Below are 16,005 nucleotides of genomic sequence, written 5' to 3'. Positions count from 1 at the left end.
TGTAGAAAACCCTCCACTGTGCCAACGGCCGTCACTCTCCCGTTACACGATGATTCCGTGTACTTCCGCACACGGCCGCATATACACGCGAATGCACGAAAATGTACGTATGTATCTGCCAAATTATTATCAAGACGCCGCACGCGCGCGCCGCTCGCGATTTTGCTTCCGCGTCGGAAAATATTTACCACTGTATATATTGTTGACGTATGCGCAAAATCTGCTGTTCACTCATCGACCCAAATTTAACACGCTTTCTCTCCTCCTCACTCTCTTTGTCGGAAACAAAGGAAGATGTGCTTTCGGCAAATTAAAATGCAGAGGTGTAATTAGGTGAAAGAGAGAAGAAAGAGTTCTTTAATTAATTTTAAATAGACACGAACCAAATCTTAGTACGTGATGAAGAGTAGTTATTGTAAAACATGCAATATATATAATTTTTTTTTTTAATATAAGTAATTAAAACTTTAAAAACTGTATAGCAAATGCATATAGCATGACTTTCAATTGAATTTCCATGGAAGAATAATTTTTGTAGATTTTAATGCGAAATATTGATGATAAATTTACGATAGCAATATAAGTGAGCACTCTATATATTATGTAAAACGCTGCCAATTATCTGGTCGAAACTTAGTCATCGACAAATACTTACATTTTAATTTGGAATGGAGAAATTGTGCATTGCTTTAATTAAATTATTTTTGCCAACAAATTTCGATTGTATTATAATTTTAATATCTTTGTGAATATTTTTAATTAGTAATTTTATTTTACTACATTTTTACATAATACACAAATTCCATTTTCATAAAAATTGAGAGTGTTTACTTATTTTTATTAATATAAGTATATAGTATAAAAAATTTTGGAATTTAATAACGTCGAAAAAATCTTACATCGAATTTTGGCCAAAGATTTTGTGCCTCAGATCTTCTTATACTTATATTTGACGTTTATTCTAATATAACTTTGAAAATAGATTACGGTTCACTTATGAGTGCCAAAAATTATAGGATCTTGATCTCTCTAATCTATTTATTTTCGTTTCTGAACTACTGTATAAAATAAATTGACAAATAATTGATGATAATGAAAATATACAATTTTATAATTCTTTCAAAATGCTTTGTATCAATCGTTAGGGAAACAAGTAAATTATCACTAGCGATTTTATCGTTAGCAATAAAATAATGTCGAATAAACAATAAATTACGGTCAAGTATATCAAGTACAATGTGTCAGAACAGAAGTTAATTTATCGCGAAACACATCTACTAAATATATTGAAACGATAAATAAATCTGCGATTTAATCGTATATTAATTGTTCAGAAGATTTATCAGCTAATTAATTAATTTAACTATCAATTAGATGATCTATTTAAGATGATGATATATAAGTACGATGACACAATTAAAACATTCCGAAAATTGACCGCGTTTTTACGTTTCTTTTTTTTTTTTTTTTTATTACTTTTTATCTTTCCCCTTGTATCTATGATATAACTGTAATTTTTCATATTTCGAGTTAGAGATTGGTGATCAAATTAATTAACCATATGAACAAATATATATATATCTGAAAGTACAAGCATATGTACAAATTGCCGATAAACTTGGATAAATATTCATCGCGATTCGAGTTTCGAAATTCAAATTGATTTCTGCAAAAAAGAAGGCAACGATTCCAAAAAAATTATGTGAAATCGTCTCATTTGTAAGACTTGTTTTGCATTAATCATTAATGCAAATTAAAAATGAACATATAGCAATAACATAACGTATTTGACGAAAACATTTTATCAAAATTATTTACGTGGACAAATTTATTAGTTTTTTTATTATTTTATTACACTAATTACGCCATGTATTTATTTACATATTATCGCAAAAGTTCTCTTCTCTTTGCGTCAATCACTTATCTCCCCGATTATCATTGTCGCTACTTGTCAGTGTCTTCGAGAAGATTATGTCGCTGTGTATAAGCCGAAGGTTTTATTAGCAAAAAAGCACCGATGAGATTTCTCGTAATATATACAATGATATTAAGTAATCGAACCAACAAGTACTAGGGACTGCTTTCTCATTACGTCCAACCGCATTTTGCATAACATTGTCGTGGCCGACGCGGGTCGATGACTCCGACGGTATTTATTTGGACATCGAGAAACGAAGATACTATCTCTTTCCTCTGCGAAGCGGAAAACCTAAAGAAATTACATATAATTAGTTACTATTAAATGCAATTAACTATACTTAACGTTAATTATAATTACGAAATTTATTCTTAGTAATTCATAATTCTAATCGGTTTAATTATTCGTATAATTTTATATCTCAATATTTTTGTAATATGCTTTCACTACATGCTCACGAGAAACTATTCTTTATCCGATAATCTACTTCCGATAATGCTAATTGGAGCAAGCGGCGAATTATTTATCGCCTTTGACAATCAATGATTACGATAAAGACGACAGATCGGATCTTTAATGTCATGGTCGATTTGTCGCGTTAGAAAACCAAAAGCAAACTGGTTCACTGTCACGCGACTTATTATCGGAGAAAAAAAGAAATACCCTCCTGAAACCGCGAGAACCGGATTTACAATTGCATCAAGTGCATGATAGAGAAAAAAAAAAGAAGTTCGATAAGCGGCATTATTTGTATGGCTAGGAATTTTAAAACGTAAGAGATTAAAGGAAAGAGAGAAGAATGAAATAATCAGTGTAATACTTTATTATAAAATTTGAGATAGGATAATAAATATATTTAGGTTCAAAAATGAGAGAAATAATAAAATTAAAACTGATGAGTTATCGATTTGCAATGATGGAACGTTACTCGGTGGATCTGAAAGTGACTGAGAAGCAATCATATTCGTAATTACTGTTCAGCTACTCTCTTTCTCTTTCTCTCTGTGTTGAATGAAAAAAAAAGAATAATACACTTCCGACTTTTCCCTTTCTCTATTATCCATAACAATATAGGAGCGATGATGTTATTCTTAATTCTCTCGATTTTGCTTTCGACAAATTTTTATAGGATCGTGCAATATATCCAACGCGCCTCGATCAATCACTTCGCGGTTTGATCGATAGACGCACTCCTCGTGCCGAAGCAAAAGGGAAAAATCGCGTGATCGATGGCAGCGAAAAGTATAATCCTTCGAAATGATATCTCAGGATGGACGAATAAGAAAGATATATATACATATCTCGCTCGGGCAAACAGTCTCGCGGTGATGGATATAAGAGAGGAGATAGATAAATAATGCATCCGTAATCGCGGCGCGGTTTCTTCTCGTCTCCGAGAAAGGAACAGTAGGTCACCCGGTGTAACAGAAAACGCAGAGGAACCCGACGTTTCTTTCTCAGGATTGGAGACAAACGGCTGCCCTGACCTCCTCCAATTGTGTGATAATCAGCTCGCGTACGATTTTTTTTAAATCTCTCGGTCTGGATTATAATGAAGTAATTAAAATAATTACATGTGTGAAAACAATATTTATAATTAGAAAGTCCAAGGATATTAAGCCAAATAAATTGAAAACAAATATTTATAGGATATGATGTTTCGAGTGTGAGAATGTCAAATTGCGATAATATTCGAGATATTAATAGTATATTAATAATTAATATCGCGTTTTTTAGAATAAAAAGAAAGCTATTTATTAATTAAATATGCATGAGAAAATTTTAGTTAGAAAAATCGCTGTGATTATAAACCTTACTATTCTGATTACTGTGGTCTTTATTAATGTAAAATTAATATTTCATAAAAAATTAAGCTTTTTTTTCACATCTGTCAAAAAATATAAAGTAGAAAAATATCGTGTAGGAAAAATACAGAGCACAAAATTTCCACATGTGCATCGCATAGGAATTCGAAATGTACTCAACGCGATAGAACACATTCTTGATTAGCGTTTAACTAATCTGTCGCACCGCACATATCACGTCATACTACGTCTTATACATACAAACTATTCAAGTGTTTGTAAGATAAAGCTGGATAAAATTTTAAAAGTAACAGAAAGTAGAATCGTGATGAATTTAATATTAATATGTGTGATGACATTGACGTCGTAAAAAAATTTCAAAGGTATTTGCGCATAAATATGTATGGTAAACACGGTAGTATAAACTAAAGATTTGTCTCGATGTGTATGTATAAGTGAGAAAGAGGAATATTACATCTATAGAGAGACTTAATCATATCCTAGCAAGGAGAGTTACTATTTCCTACTCTCGTAAAACATGATCGTGTTGTGATATCTCGATAAATCGCATATAAACGTTTAAATGCGAGGGTTGCTCGCTGGTCAGTGTGTAATTTATTAAGCATGCTATCATCTATTCTTCCTTCATGCTTCGCACTTTGCACACATTTACACGATTATCTTTTAATACGAAAAATTCCATGACAACCTTTGTATCGCTAGATAAATCATTACAATGAATGGCTGAATACGCTGTGGACGCTCGATCCACAATTTCTAATGTTTGTGTGCGATATTAAAAGTATTATAAATTATAATATATTTAGTCCATCGACTAATAATAACTACACATAATTAAAATTGAGATTATAAATAGAGAGAATATCTCACACAGCGTTCTTTTCATCGTCAGGTACTCTATTCTTTTATTTTCTCTTATCAAGAATTTGATGGGGAATGCCGTATCTTTTTTATAAATTTTTAACTATTATAGAATGCGCGTATAAATCGTGTGCAGTTCATACTATAAAATAGTATCACAATGATTTATATTTAATGCAACGATATGGTGCATTATCTACGATAAAGTGCGACACGCGCAATCTTCCTCGGGCCATCCCGTATAAAATACGCGAGAGAACAAGGCTACCCGTCGTATCGTGTCGGACGGGAATATGTCAGGGCCTCGTGAGAAAATCCGTCCTCATTGTTAATCGCAGCACCGGATCTAAAGACGGGTTGCGCATCTTTCCGCCGATCATGCGAATAGAGACAATACGCGACGTTTTCCCTTAATTTTTTCCTCTCCTCTCTCTTTCTCTCGTTCCCCCATCTGCTTTCTTGCGGCTAGACAATCATCTCGCAATTTCCTCCGCCGCACGCGGCTATCGGATCGGGGACTGATTGACAAAAACTTCCGATTGTTGCACCCTGCGCTGCAGCAATCGCGCTGTGCAATTACCCGTGGGCGATTAGAACGTAGCTTATGACATTTCGACGATCGTACGGGAGATAATTTGCGAAAGAGACGCTGGACCACCGTTTTCTGAGATGCTCGACGTTTTTCGCGCGTGAAATTGTGTATAGCATTCACAACATTCACAAAATTCTCTCTCATTGCGACTTTTAACATTAAGTGTTTTAAAATATGTTTTTTATTTTTATATCGCTAGTAAATTAATCAACAGGGTAGTTAAATTAATCGACCACTTTATAAAGACCACAACCATATGGTCGATAAAGTAATAACTTAGACAAATTCATTGGCTAGTGTGGTCGATTAATTTAACTACCCTGTTGATTAAGTGTTTTGCTGTCTGAATGTTATCTCATATTGATTCAAGGACTATCTCTTTGGAGTACTCACAATCAGATGTGCAAGATATTATCCGAGACTTTTGTTGCAATTTATTTTTTAATTAAAAAAAAATTAATACTAATATAGCTTACAATCTAAAATTGCAATAAAAAATATCGTTACACTTATGCGATAATATCGACTTTGTACACACAAAATTAGTTAATAATGTGATGCAATCGTTAGATAAATGAAACGCAACATTCACAAAATTCTCTCTCATTGCGACTTTTAACATTAAGTGTTTTGCTGTCTGAATGTTATCTCATATTGATTCAAGGACTAGCTTTGGAGTACTCACAATCAGATGTGCAAGGGTATTATCCGAGATTTTTGTTGCAATTTATTTTTTAATTAAAAAAAATTAATACTATAGCTTACAATCTAAAATTGCAATAAAAAATATCGTTATAAATACACTTATGCGATAATTGCAATAAAAAATATCGTTATAAATACACTTATGCGATAATATCGACTTTGTACACACAAGTTAGTTAATAATGTGATGCAATCGTTACATAAATGAAACGCAGAATCGGATATCTACATTTAATGCTGAATAACGCGAACGGGGAGCTAAATCTCTGCTAACGATTGTGTTTTAGCCGTCAAAGGGATGTCTCTATTTAATGCATCACGGGCATATCGCGTGATATCGCAGTCGCAAATTCATAGCAAAAAATGAAGGTTACGTGCTGAAAATAGGCCAGGAATGAAAAAGAAAAGAATCTTCAGTGGAATAGTAGAAAAGATAATCCGTCTTCTCTGCGGGGCCTTAACAAACCAGGCTTGACGTGATAATTACATGAGGCCCGCGCATTTAATTGCTCGGCACGCTAAGCGATTTCGTCCAATGTAGGAATTAATTGTCTGACGTATGGAATTGTGGGTAAAACCTGGGGAAAAAAATACATCGAACAATTCACACAATTGAAAATACTACTAGGAAGTATGTAATGCTCAAAGAATGCATTGTAATATTTAGAAGCACGCGCGAGTATATTATTATAATTTAACAAGCATATATTTATACAAAATCTCTCCGTGATAGCTTTTTATGATAATATTATATAATAAGATAATATTATATAAATAAGATAATGCTAATTTTTTGATAAAAATTTTGTGAGACAAAATAATTACATCGACATGGTAAATGAAATTAAACATCATCGAACATAATCATTAATCATGTCTGAGCAGAGCAAGATGTTTTAATAAGATGTTCTAATAAGATAATTTAAATTTTGAAAGATTTTTTTTAGATATTAAAGAGCATTTCGATGAAAAATTTATATATAATAGAGCGACTTTGCACAATATTATATAATATTATATTATATAATATTAATATCTCGATCTTTTTTTACAATTATATATTACCCCTATTCCTCCTTTAAACGACTGTGTTGTGCAACATTAATTAATTCATTCTGCCAGAACGTTAAATTGTTTCCATAGAAATCGCTCGAAGAAAAATTTAGCTCGCAACATCTTGTTCGCTAACCGTGAACAGAACGATTCCGAGGAAATTTAGTTGTAACGAGATTCCATCAGGCTATACTGTGCACGAACGTTAAGGCCGCAGGAAATCGGTAATTGTGGAGAGAAAAAAATTACGTCTGAAATTACTCACTACGCGAAATTATACATTGTTCAGAATTTCGCTCACACTACTGTACATTTACGTTTAATTATTCGGGGATTCACGATTTATTACCATGTTATATTACACATCGTTTATCGATTTAAATTCAATCTTAGATTTTTAGCTTGATCATCCACTCCAAGCCGACTGTTTTAATAACAAAGATGTTTCTTCAAGTCTGTTGTAGTCATTCGAAGTAAGATGTGTCATTTCATTTAACGCGAAGAGAAAATTAATGATGTAATATCAGTAACGCGAAAATCACGGTTATTAAATTAAATAGGAAAAAAAAACAATTTGTGTAAAATCAGAAGTTGAACTTTAAACTCAGCAGAGTTTATTGTAACATCGCGAATCTGACTAATATTTTGATAAAATTTTGATAAAAAATGTTTTATATTTTCGAGAAATATTTTGTCAAAACGTGTAGTCATTTTTTTTCTCTGTTGTTTCGAAGGCTCCTATCGTCGAAACACATTTCCTTTGCAGAAAATATTTATATTGTTTTATTTTAAAAAAATGTATTTTTACTGAAAAATGTACTAGTGTTATTATTTTCGAAAAGTGTGAATAGGCATAATCCGCTTGATATAATTTAAATATAAGTTATTGCAAAAATAATATTAATCCACTTGTTTATGGAGAAAGAAAGAGAGATATAAGTTAAAAAAATTAACAATTTTTTGCCTAAAACAATATTTTCGCAGACGTTTAAAGGCATAACGACCTACGAATACGATATAGAAATATTTAAATTACACTTTATTTGCAAGTATATTCACACTGATTAAGCCATTGTTTAGTGTTTGTCTTTCTTTTTGTTTTTTATATATTATTTCTATTGTAGAGATTTAATATGCCGCGAATGTCAGACGGCGAGCCGATATTCCCTAAGATTCCTTCTCTAATCTTGTTATCTCAATCCGGCTTTTTAGTGCAGATGAATAGATATACGTCTGATTATCGGGTTCTCTTTATACTCTTTGTTCCATTTCGCAATAGAACAGGTTATTCAAGCCAAATAAATGCGGCGGCGGAATGGGAGTAATTGGAATTCTTTCGTTTAGAGGTAGCAAAATACTATTCCTCGTGAATACTCGACGATGCGACCCAGATCTCTCTGTGGGAAATGGGAGGAAAAAAATGCAAGACGGAGCGCACTTCGAGCGAAATGTAATCGAGAGACACAAAGTACGTGCTGTAAAAGATACCCAATACGATCGCTTTTGCGCAAATGTGTTTACAGTTAACGCGGAAGATGAATAAGGAAATTAGCGAGCACAAATTATATAATTATATATTCAAAATGTGTCGTGAATATGATCGTGAGATTTAATGAACGGTATTTCGCGGAACAAAAATACTGAATAATTACTGGAATTGTTTGCGCGAGAAATGTACAAGATATCTGTTATTCAAACGAGAGACTGTTATCACAGTTTGATCGCGACCTTCCGAGAGACCTTTCTCGAAACCTTGAAGAAACCCTGTACTTGCCGCGCATATCCTCGCGTCATTGCTTTCTTCGTTCGTCAGAAAAGAGATTCAAGAAGATGTGATCTTGACTTTCGCCATTGACTCGAAGCACTTTTTGTGCAGTAACTATAACTATATTGTCGACATAGCCTTGATCTATCTTGTTAGATATAAGGCACTCTCGAATTCGTCTATTCTGTAATATTATTTGGAGAATAAAACTGGGAGAACGTCATATGAAACCAAAATATATCTTGTCTTTAAAAATAATATTAAAATTTACATTAATTTTGCAATCACATTTTTAATAAAAATTCCTTATAACAATATTAAGATCTTTAAAAAAAACAAAAGAGAGAAAAAGAGATACCAAAATAATGCACCTAAATATAAAAAAAGAACATTAAATAAAACGCGAAGAAGTTTTGGCAATAAATAATTTAGTAAAATTTTTATTTTGGATTGCACAAGTTGTTATAAAAATTTCATTGAATAAATCGATAAGAACCTTTTTCAAAAATAAGGCATATAAATTATTCGGGAGTCCTCGTCTCTCTCGCACTATTGTCGTTCATCGTCGATCGTTTCTTTCTTTTCGAACATCTTTCGTTCTGCATACTTTTTACAGAACCGCGGCATATATCGCCCAAAGAAAAGCCCTGGAGACGACCTTAACCCATTCGAAATAATCTCTCCCTTTGCACACACTCGCACACGTATATATATTTCTCTCCGAAATAGAGGCTGCGCGGAGAATATCGTTTGGATGAATTATACAGATGACGTCTATGAGATTACCTTGCATTGTTTTGTTATCCACATGATAATTTAATTGAAACAAACGGTTTCTCTTCCGTATATTTACACTACGTTTACGTTTTCGTCAATTCTATAATGCACATAGGACAGGAGTTTAACAAATTAAAGGAACATTCAGATTTTGTCCAACGCAATGACTTTATTCATTTTACACAATTTTTCAAAGAGATCTAAATATTTCAAGCCGATGAAGATATATGAGGGATCTTATTATTGCTCCGTAAATTGGAAAATTAATTTATCGATAATAAGTAAATCGCGATTTTTAAATATCAATAATATTTGGTAACAATAATATATTGCATATAACGTTATACATTACATTTGTATTATTTTTTTTCTCAATTATTTTATCATTTATATTATTATATCTTACTTTTTTAAAGAAAAAAAGATCTGATCTGTATCTAATATATCTTATATTAATACATTGATATTAACATAATATCGCCGCCGAAACTTTTGACGCTGTTATATATATAACATATTACATTTATTAAAACATACTAATTTCGCGATACTTGGCTCTAATGCATAAATATATAATGCACTTCTCTGTATCATGATATATTTTCGTAATTTAACATTTGTAATCGGGTAAACTATTGGAGGAACCAAATAGGAGATCTTGTACGACACAATTGTATTGTGTCGTACAAGATCTCCTACTGAAATATCTGTAAAATGCAAATGATTCGTTTGTGAACATCGATCTGGCGATGCCGTAAAGAAAAAGATGCACCGCGATGTCTTTTGAAAATATATCATCAGCTTGCGTGTGCATTGTCCCTATGATATAAATTTTATTTACAATCACGTCCATCTGGCACGTCATGCCAGATTACATCATGTCAGATCACGCTATGTGAAATATCAGATGTTTTAAAGAAAAAGGTCGAGAACTCTCCGGAACAAAACATGTGTCATTCTCATGCGATATCGCCAATTCTGCGCAGATAGGAAAACGTAATCTCAAAAGTTTCAGAAATATTTCAGAACAATAACTCTTTTTGTTTTTCATTATTTATATTTCAATTTTTTTTTTTTTATTATACAATAACTATAAATTTATATTAATATTATTAAGCACTATTAATGACATTAAACAATGCTTACAAGTATAAATTATATACAAGTGTATAAGTTTGTTATTTATAATATGTATGTAATTAAACATTTTATCATTTAATAATATAATATGATAATATGGCACGCTTTAAAAGAATGAAATAATATCTTTAAAAATATATAACTCACAATAGCAACAGAAGAGACATGTTTATGTTCGAAAATTCAGAGCAATACAACGCAGATCAACCACGTATTCTTTTTCAAAGTAAGCAAAAAGGTTTCGTGTTATTAGTCATCTTTGAAATTCAGATGTCGATAAAAAAAATAATTACAAATAATGACACGTCCGCTACTTTTCCCGTAATCTTCCTTGATATATAGTACTTTAGACAATGTGTCTAATTTATCTCTTCGAAATGATATTCTTTTATGTAAAAATTATAAAACATAATTAGGAAAGAACAGTTATTAGAAATAACTCTAATATACTATATAATAAAGTAATAGTATAGAGTAAAGAGTAAAGTAATAGTATAGTATATTCAGGGAATAAATATGTTATATAAATATAAATAAATAAATTTATTTAAAAATCTTTATTTTCTTACTCTCCTTGACATTAAATTATGCTTTTAAAATATTATTATTGTCAACGCCTTCATTTATTACAAATTTATAGGATTACAAATTTATATTTTCCTAATTCTAAAACAATTGTTGTTAAGAAATTAAAGTTCGAATGAATGCTATTATACGCATCGTTTGCACTAAAAAATGAGCAGAAGGTGATAGAAGAAATAATTATACAAGTTTACATAAAAGTATAATGTATACATGTAAATAAAATATATATATTATTAATATATAATATATAATAAATATATATATAACATAATATATATATATGTATATATGTATATATAATATATATATATATATATATATATATAATATATGTATGTGTGTGTCTATGTATGTATATATATGTATATATATACGTGTGTGTTTGTGTGTGTATATATACATGTATATATAATTATATATATTATATAATATATATAATATTATATACCTTAATCTGATGTAAGAGGAATATTTTTATCTTCACGATCATTCTGTATTTTGAGATTGGTAAGTCCAATTATAATGAAGTAAAAAAATTATACGCAGAATCAACTAATGTCTATATAATTTCCTGTTTTTTGCATTACATAAGCACTCGAAACTCGGATAAACATTGTTACAGCATTCATTCGGGTCCCATTGATGATGATGGTTCATCTTTGTTAATAATTTGTCATCTGATTCTTTTAATTTGTTCATAGTTAAAATACTCTTTATATGTCGGATTATTCTAAACTTTGCATTTTGATTTAGAATTAATGCTCATTAACAAAAGCCTGTACAATTAAAAGCCTCAGAAAAAGTCTTTATCCTAGCTAGATTGGTAGCTATTTGTGTTTTAACATATTCAATAAGAATCAAATCTTCATATGGATTTGTCGTCCCGCATATTAGCTATAAAATAATGTAAAATAATTTTAATTAAAAAATAACATAAATTATAAAAAAAATTCTAAATACATTTTGTTACTATAATAATATACAAATTACGTTTGAAAATAAGCTTTCATATTTAATATATAGGTATATACACACATACTTGAACACTTCTTACTTACTAGTGTATTAAATAAAAAGAACAATTGCTCCTCGGTGAAATTTATTGTCGGTAATTTTGATTGTAAGTAATAATAAAAATAAATATCTTTGGCTGTAGCTTTGTAACTTCGATAGCCATTTACTAATTGCGGTAATGAAATTGTCTTTCTTTTTTGAAATGCCGCGGAAGCAACTTGTATGCCAATAAAATGTGCGACGATATCGTCCTTAACAAGATTTTCGTACAACTGAAATTGATTTTAATGAAAATCTGATCGACGCAAATTGTTGAACTTGTTAAATATAAACTGAAAACTAATTGCGACTATATGCCACGCATAATTTTGTGCATATTTTCGCGCTTAAATGTGGAAAAAAATTTGGAAAAAAATAATAAAATACATGCAACAACAAGCAAATTATTATCATAAATTGATATAATGATGTACATACTTCAATATATTCTAGATTCTCCCTATTCATTATGTACAGAATATACGGAATATAAGATTTGCGATATAGTTTAATTAGACAATACGATCCTTCTTCAAAAGCTTGTCTGATTTCAGTTTTCAATGTTAAATAGTCATAATCGTCGATATATGATTCTATAAAATTCATAAAATGAATGAGATAGAAAAAGATGTGGAAATAACATTGTTATACTCACCAATAAATAAATATGCACTGCGAACCAACAGTTGTCCAATAATCGAACCTATTGCGCCATAATTAGCGGCACTGAAAGAAAAATTATAATTTTAAATTATAAATAAGATTTTTATTCTCTTTTGTTAGTAACATTCTGTACTTTGTGCACTTACATTGGTGCATTGAGTGAAAAATATGGAGATTGCATCATAGCAGCAGGTATACCTGAAAATATTACAATTAAGATAAATAAATTTTTTTATGTAATACATTGTCATCTTAATTGTAGACTCACTTATCACATTAGATTGTTCGTCATAATTGGGATTGCCGGATAAAAGATCAAGTGACCACCTATAAGTATAATATTTTATTGTATACGCATGAACTGCGCATGTGTTTGATTGAAGTTAAGTAATTTTGAATAATAAAAACGAACCTGTATAAACTCTTGTCTCTATGCTTAGATTCACGGAAATTTCTTGGTCTTAATATATTTTTATTCTTTATGATAGCCAATACATTTGTGAAATAATTGTCATCAATCTTCAACTAGAAACGGACAAATTCGGTTATTTGCATTTAATGTTATTTATAGAATAAATTATTACAAACAAATTAATGTTATATATAAATATATACGATTGATAGATGCCTACCCCTTTATAGACCTCAGCTAGTACTGTTTGATTATCGTACCCTTCAGGATAATCAATGTGTAGTGATATATTGTATATTTTTTGTATCATAAGCTTCGTCAACTTATTTTGCCTCATTGAATATTTCATATAATCTATCATCTCGTTTTTTACATCTTCAAATATGCTTGATACCTTAAACAGAAAGATTAATAAAATTATTTTTTTTCAAAAATTTACTTTTTCATATTTTGAATAAACATTTTTGAAGAAAAGAAATTTATGTATAAAAAGTTTACAGTCTGCATGTTATTTGCTGAAATATACGTTTTTACATAGAGATAGGACAAAGCATCTTTCATCTGAAATTCCTCAATACATTTTACCCATCTATAAAAGGAAAAAAAAATATTTGATTTGATTAAAATTTTCTACTAAAATAATCCAAAGATATACATTTAATTTAATATTCAAAACTCACCGTTGTTTTAGTTTCATCTCATTGTAAATTTTATTAGTCAAATATATGTCATGTGAATAATAATATTTTAATTCAATATTTCTCATTTTTTTGTTCAAGTTATTCATAAATATTCGCACGACATGCCATTGTAAGTAATTCACTGTGGAGAAATAAGTTAAGCATGAACTTTTATTCTTGCAATAAGAATATTGTTTTATCTTACCGATTACATACTGTGGTGTGGCATCTAGGAGATATACCAATTCGTGTAAAATTTCTTTGTGAAATACGAGGACAGTTTCAGAATTACATATAATTTTGTTAAAAAGGTTGGTAAAAGCAATTTGTATTGTATGCAGCCAATTAATCTGAAATTATAAATTCGTGTATAAACGTCAGTGAATAGAAATGCGATTACAAAAACATAATTTTATTAAATATTAATATTGAAATATTAATATTTAGTTTCAGACCAGAAGATTGACAAAAGTTACACATATATTAATACATATTAATACATTTTTGCGCAGAATATTTATGCTATGTTTTATTTATCAAATAGATTAATAAGTTTAAATAAATTTTATAGGAATTGAATATATACAATTCGAAACAAACAACATATAATAACAATAACAATAATAATAATAATAATAGAATGTTTGAAGTATTTATAGTAATTATTTTAAAAATAATATTATTTATAATAATACCTTTGCTGTGAATCTTCGAGCACCAGCAAGGTCGTAATATTCCTGTAATTGCGCAATTGTCATTTTTTCGCCAGTTGTAGGGATTATTTCATGGATTTTTTTCATGTGTCCAACGATCTATGAAAATGTTAAAAACAGGTGAATTTATTAGAACTTCTCTTTTATATTATTGACATTAAAGACTCTTACATAACGTTAATGTCAATAATTACTTTTTCTAGATTTATTTCGAATTCAATTAATTCTTTCACATTCATCCGCAGCTTCTCATTTGAAATCTTAATTCCTTTATCTTTTGCGAAAGCACGTACCACCTTCATTATTGTCTTCCTGTATTTCCCGGTCTCATTCAATATTATTTGATTTGCTGTCTTCAGATCGTAAGGCGATTGTTGTATATCAATTTTTAATTTTTTACTGAGAGGATATTGAGGAAATGGACGTATCTGTAATCATATTTGTGTTAAATATGTTGGTATTTGTTATTGCATTACTCGCACCGATTACGTATAACGCATACAGCAAATCTTGTAATCCTTTCATAATAATTTAAAGCTTGTAAGAATTATGCAGACGTATACACAATACATATATGCGCGCACGCACACAAAAATACATATTCATATAGGTATATGTAAATAGAAAGATATACCATAAGTATGCCAGCATTTTCATAATCAGTTTGATACGATATGTCGAAAAATGTTGAAAAGGAGTACAGTTTAAAATAATTACTGTCCACCAGTTGCCAAGGATAATTTTTCGCGTTCCACTCTTCATCAGACATTAGAATTGGCCATCCTCCAGTTGCATCTAACATTTGTTGCATAGGTTTCAATCCTCTTTTTTCAAGAGCGTCTGCAACGCGATCGATACATACGAAAAATTGATGATGTCAAATCATATTGTCTAAATTTATTCACATTACTATTACCTAATTTGTTTATTAAATCAAATTAAAACACACATGTAGTTTAGTTTAAAATTGTTTAATATTAAGAATTTGAAATATTTAAATTGCTGAATATATTAATAGTTGAAAAGAATAATGATGAAAATAATTTAGAAATTAATAAGAATAAAATAATATAAATAATAATAATACCAATAACAGTAATAATAATAATAATAAAATACATTTCTACCTTCATCTATACATGACTGATAAAGTCGTTTGGCCATTTTTATGAACGGCAATTGATCATATTTGCTTTCTTTTTTCAGAAGCTCTAAAAAAAAGAATAAATGTATAAAATTACGTTATTACAATTTTATCGTCT

The 16,005-nt window shown here is 29.9% G+C and overlaps 1 protein-coding gene across 1 annotated transcript; it reads right to left on the bottom strand.

Annotated features, from left to right (window-relative positions):
* Positions 1 to 8,745: 8,745 nt before the first annotated feature.
* On the bottom strand, positions 8,746 to 15,907 carry LOC145946203 (neprilysin-4-like). The gene is made up of 15 exons (XM_083055728.1): positions 15,871 to 15,907; positions 15,378 to 15,583; positions 14,938 to 15,171; positions 14,726 to 14,842; positions 14,236 to 14,380; positions 14,031 to 14,172; positions 13,849 to 13,939; positions 13,571 to 13,744; positions 13,351 to 13,463; positions 13,207 to 13,265; positions 13,085 to 13,136; positions 12,931 to 13,001; positions 12,714 to 12,868; positions 12,281 to 12,508; positions 8,746 to 8,904 (listed from the first exon to the last, which is right to left on the bottom strand). Exons 1-15 carry the CDS (start codon positions 15,905 to 15,907, stop codon positions 8,746 to 8,748), a joined length of 1,983 nt encoding a protein of 660 aa, XP_082911854.1.
* Between the last annotated feature and the right edge of the window lie 98 nt (positions 15,908 to 16,005).

Source organism: Prenolepis imparis, unplaced genomic scaffold (genome assembly GCF_030444845.1).
Source record: "Prenolepis imparis isolate NDT839.2.m4 unplaced genomic scaffold, iyPreImpa1.0 SCAF_15, whole genome shotgun sequence".
Lineage (NCBI taxonomy): Eukaryota > Metazoa > Arthropoda > Insecta > Hymenoptera > Formicidae > Prenolepis > Prenolepis imparis.
This window is presented reverse-complemented; position numbering and strand designations above follow the sequence as displayed.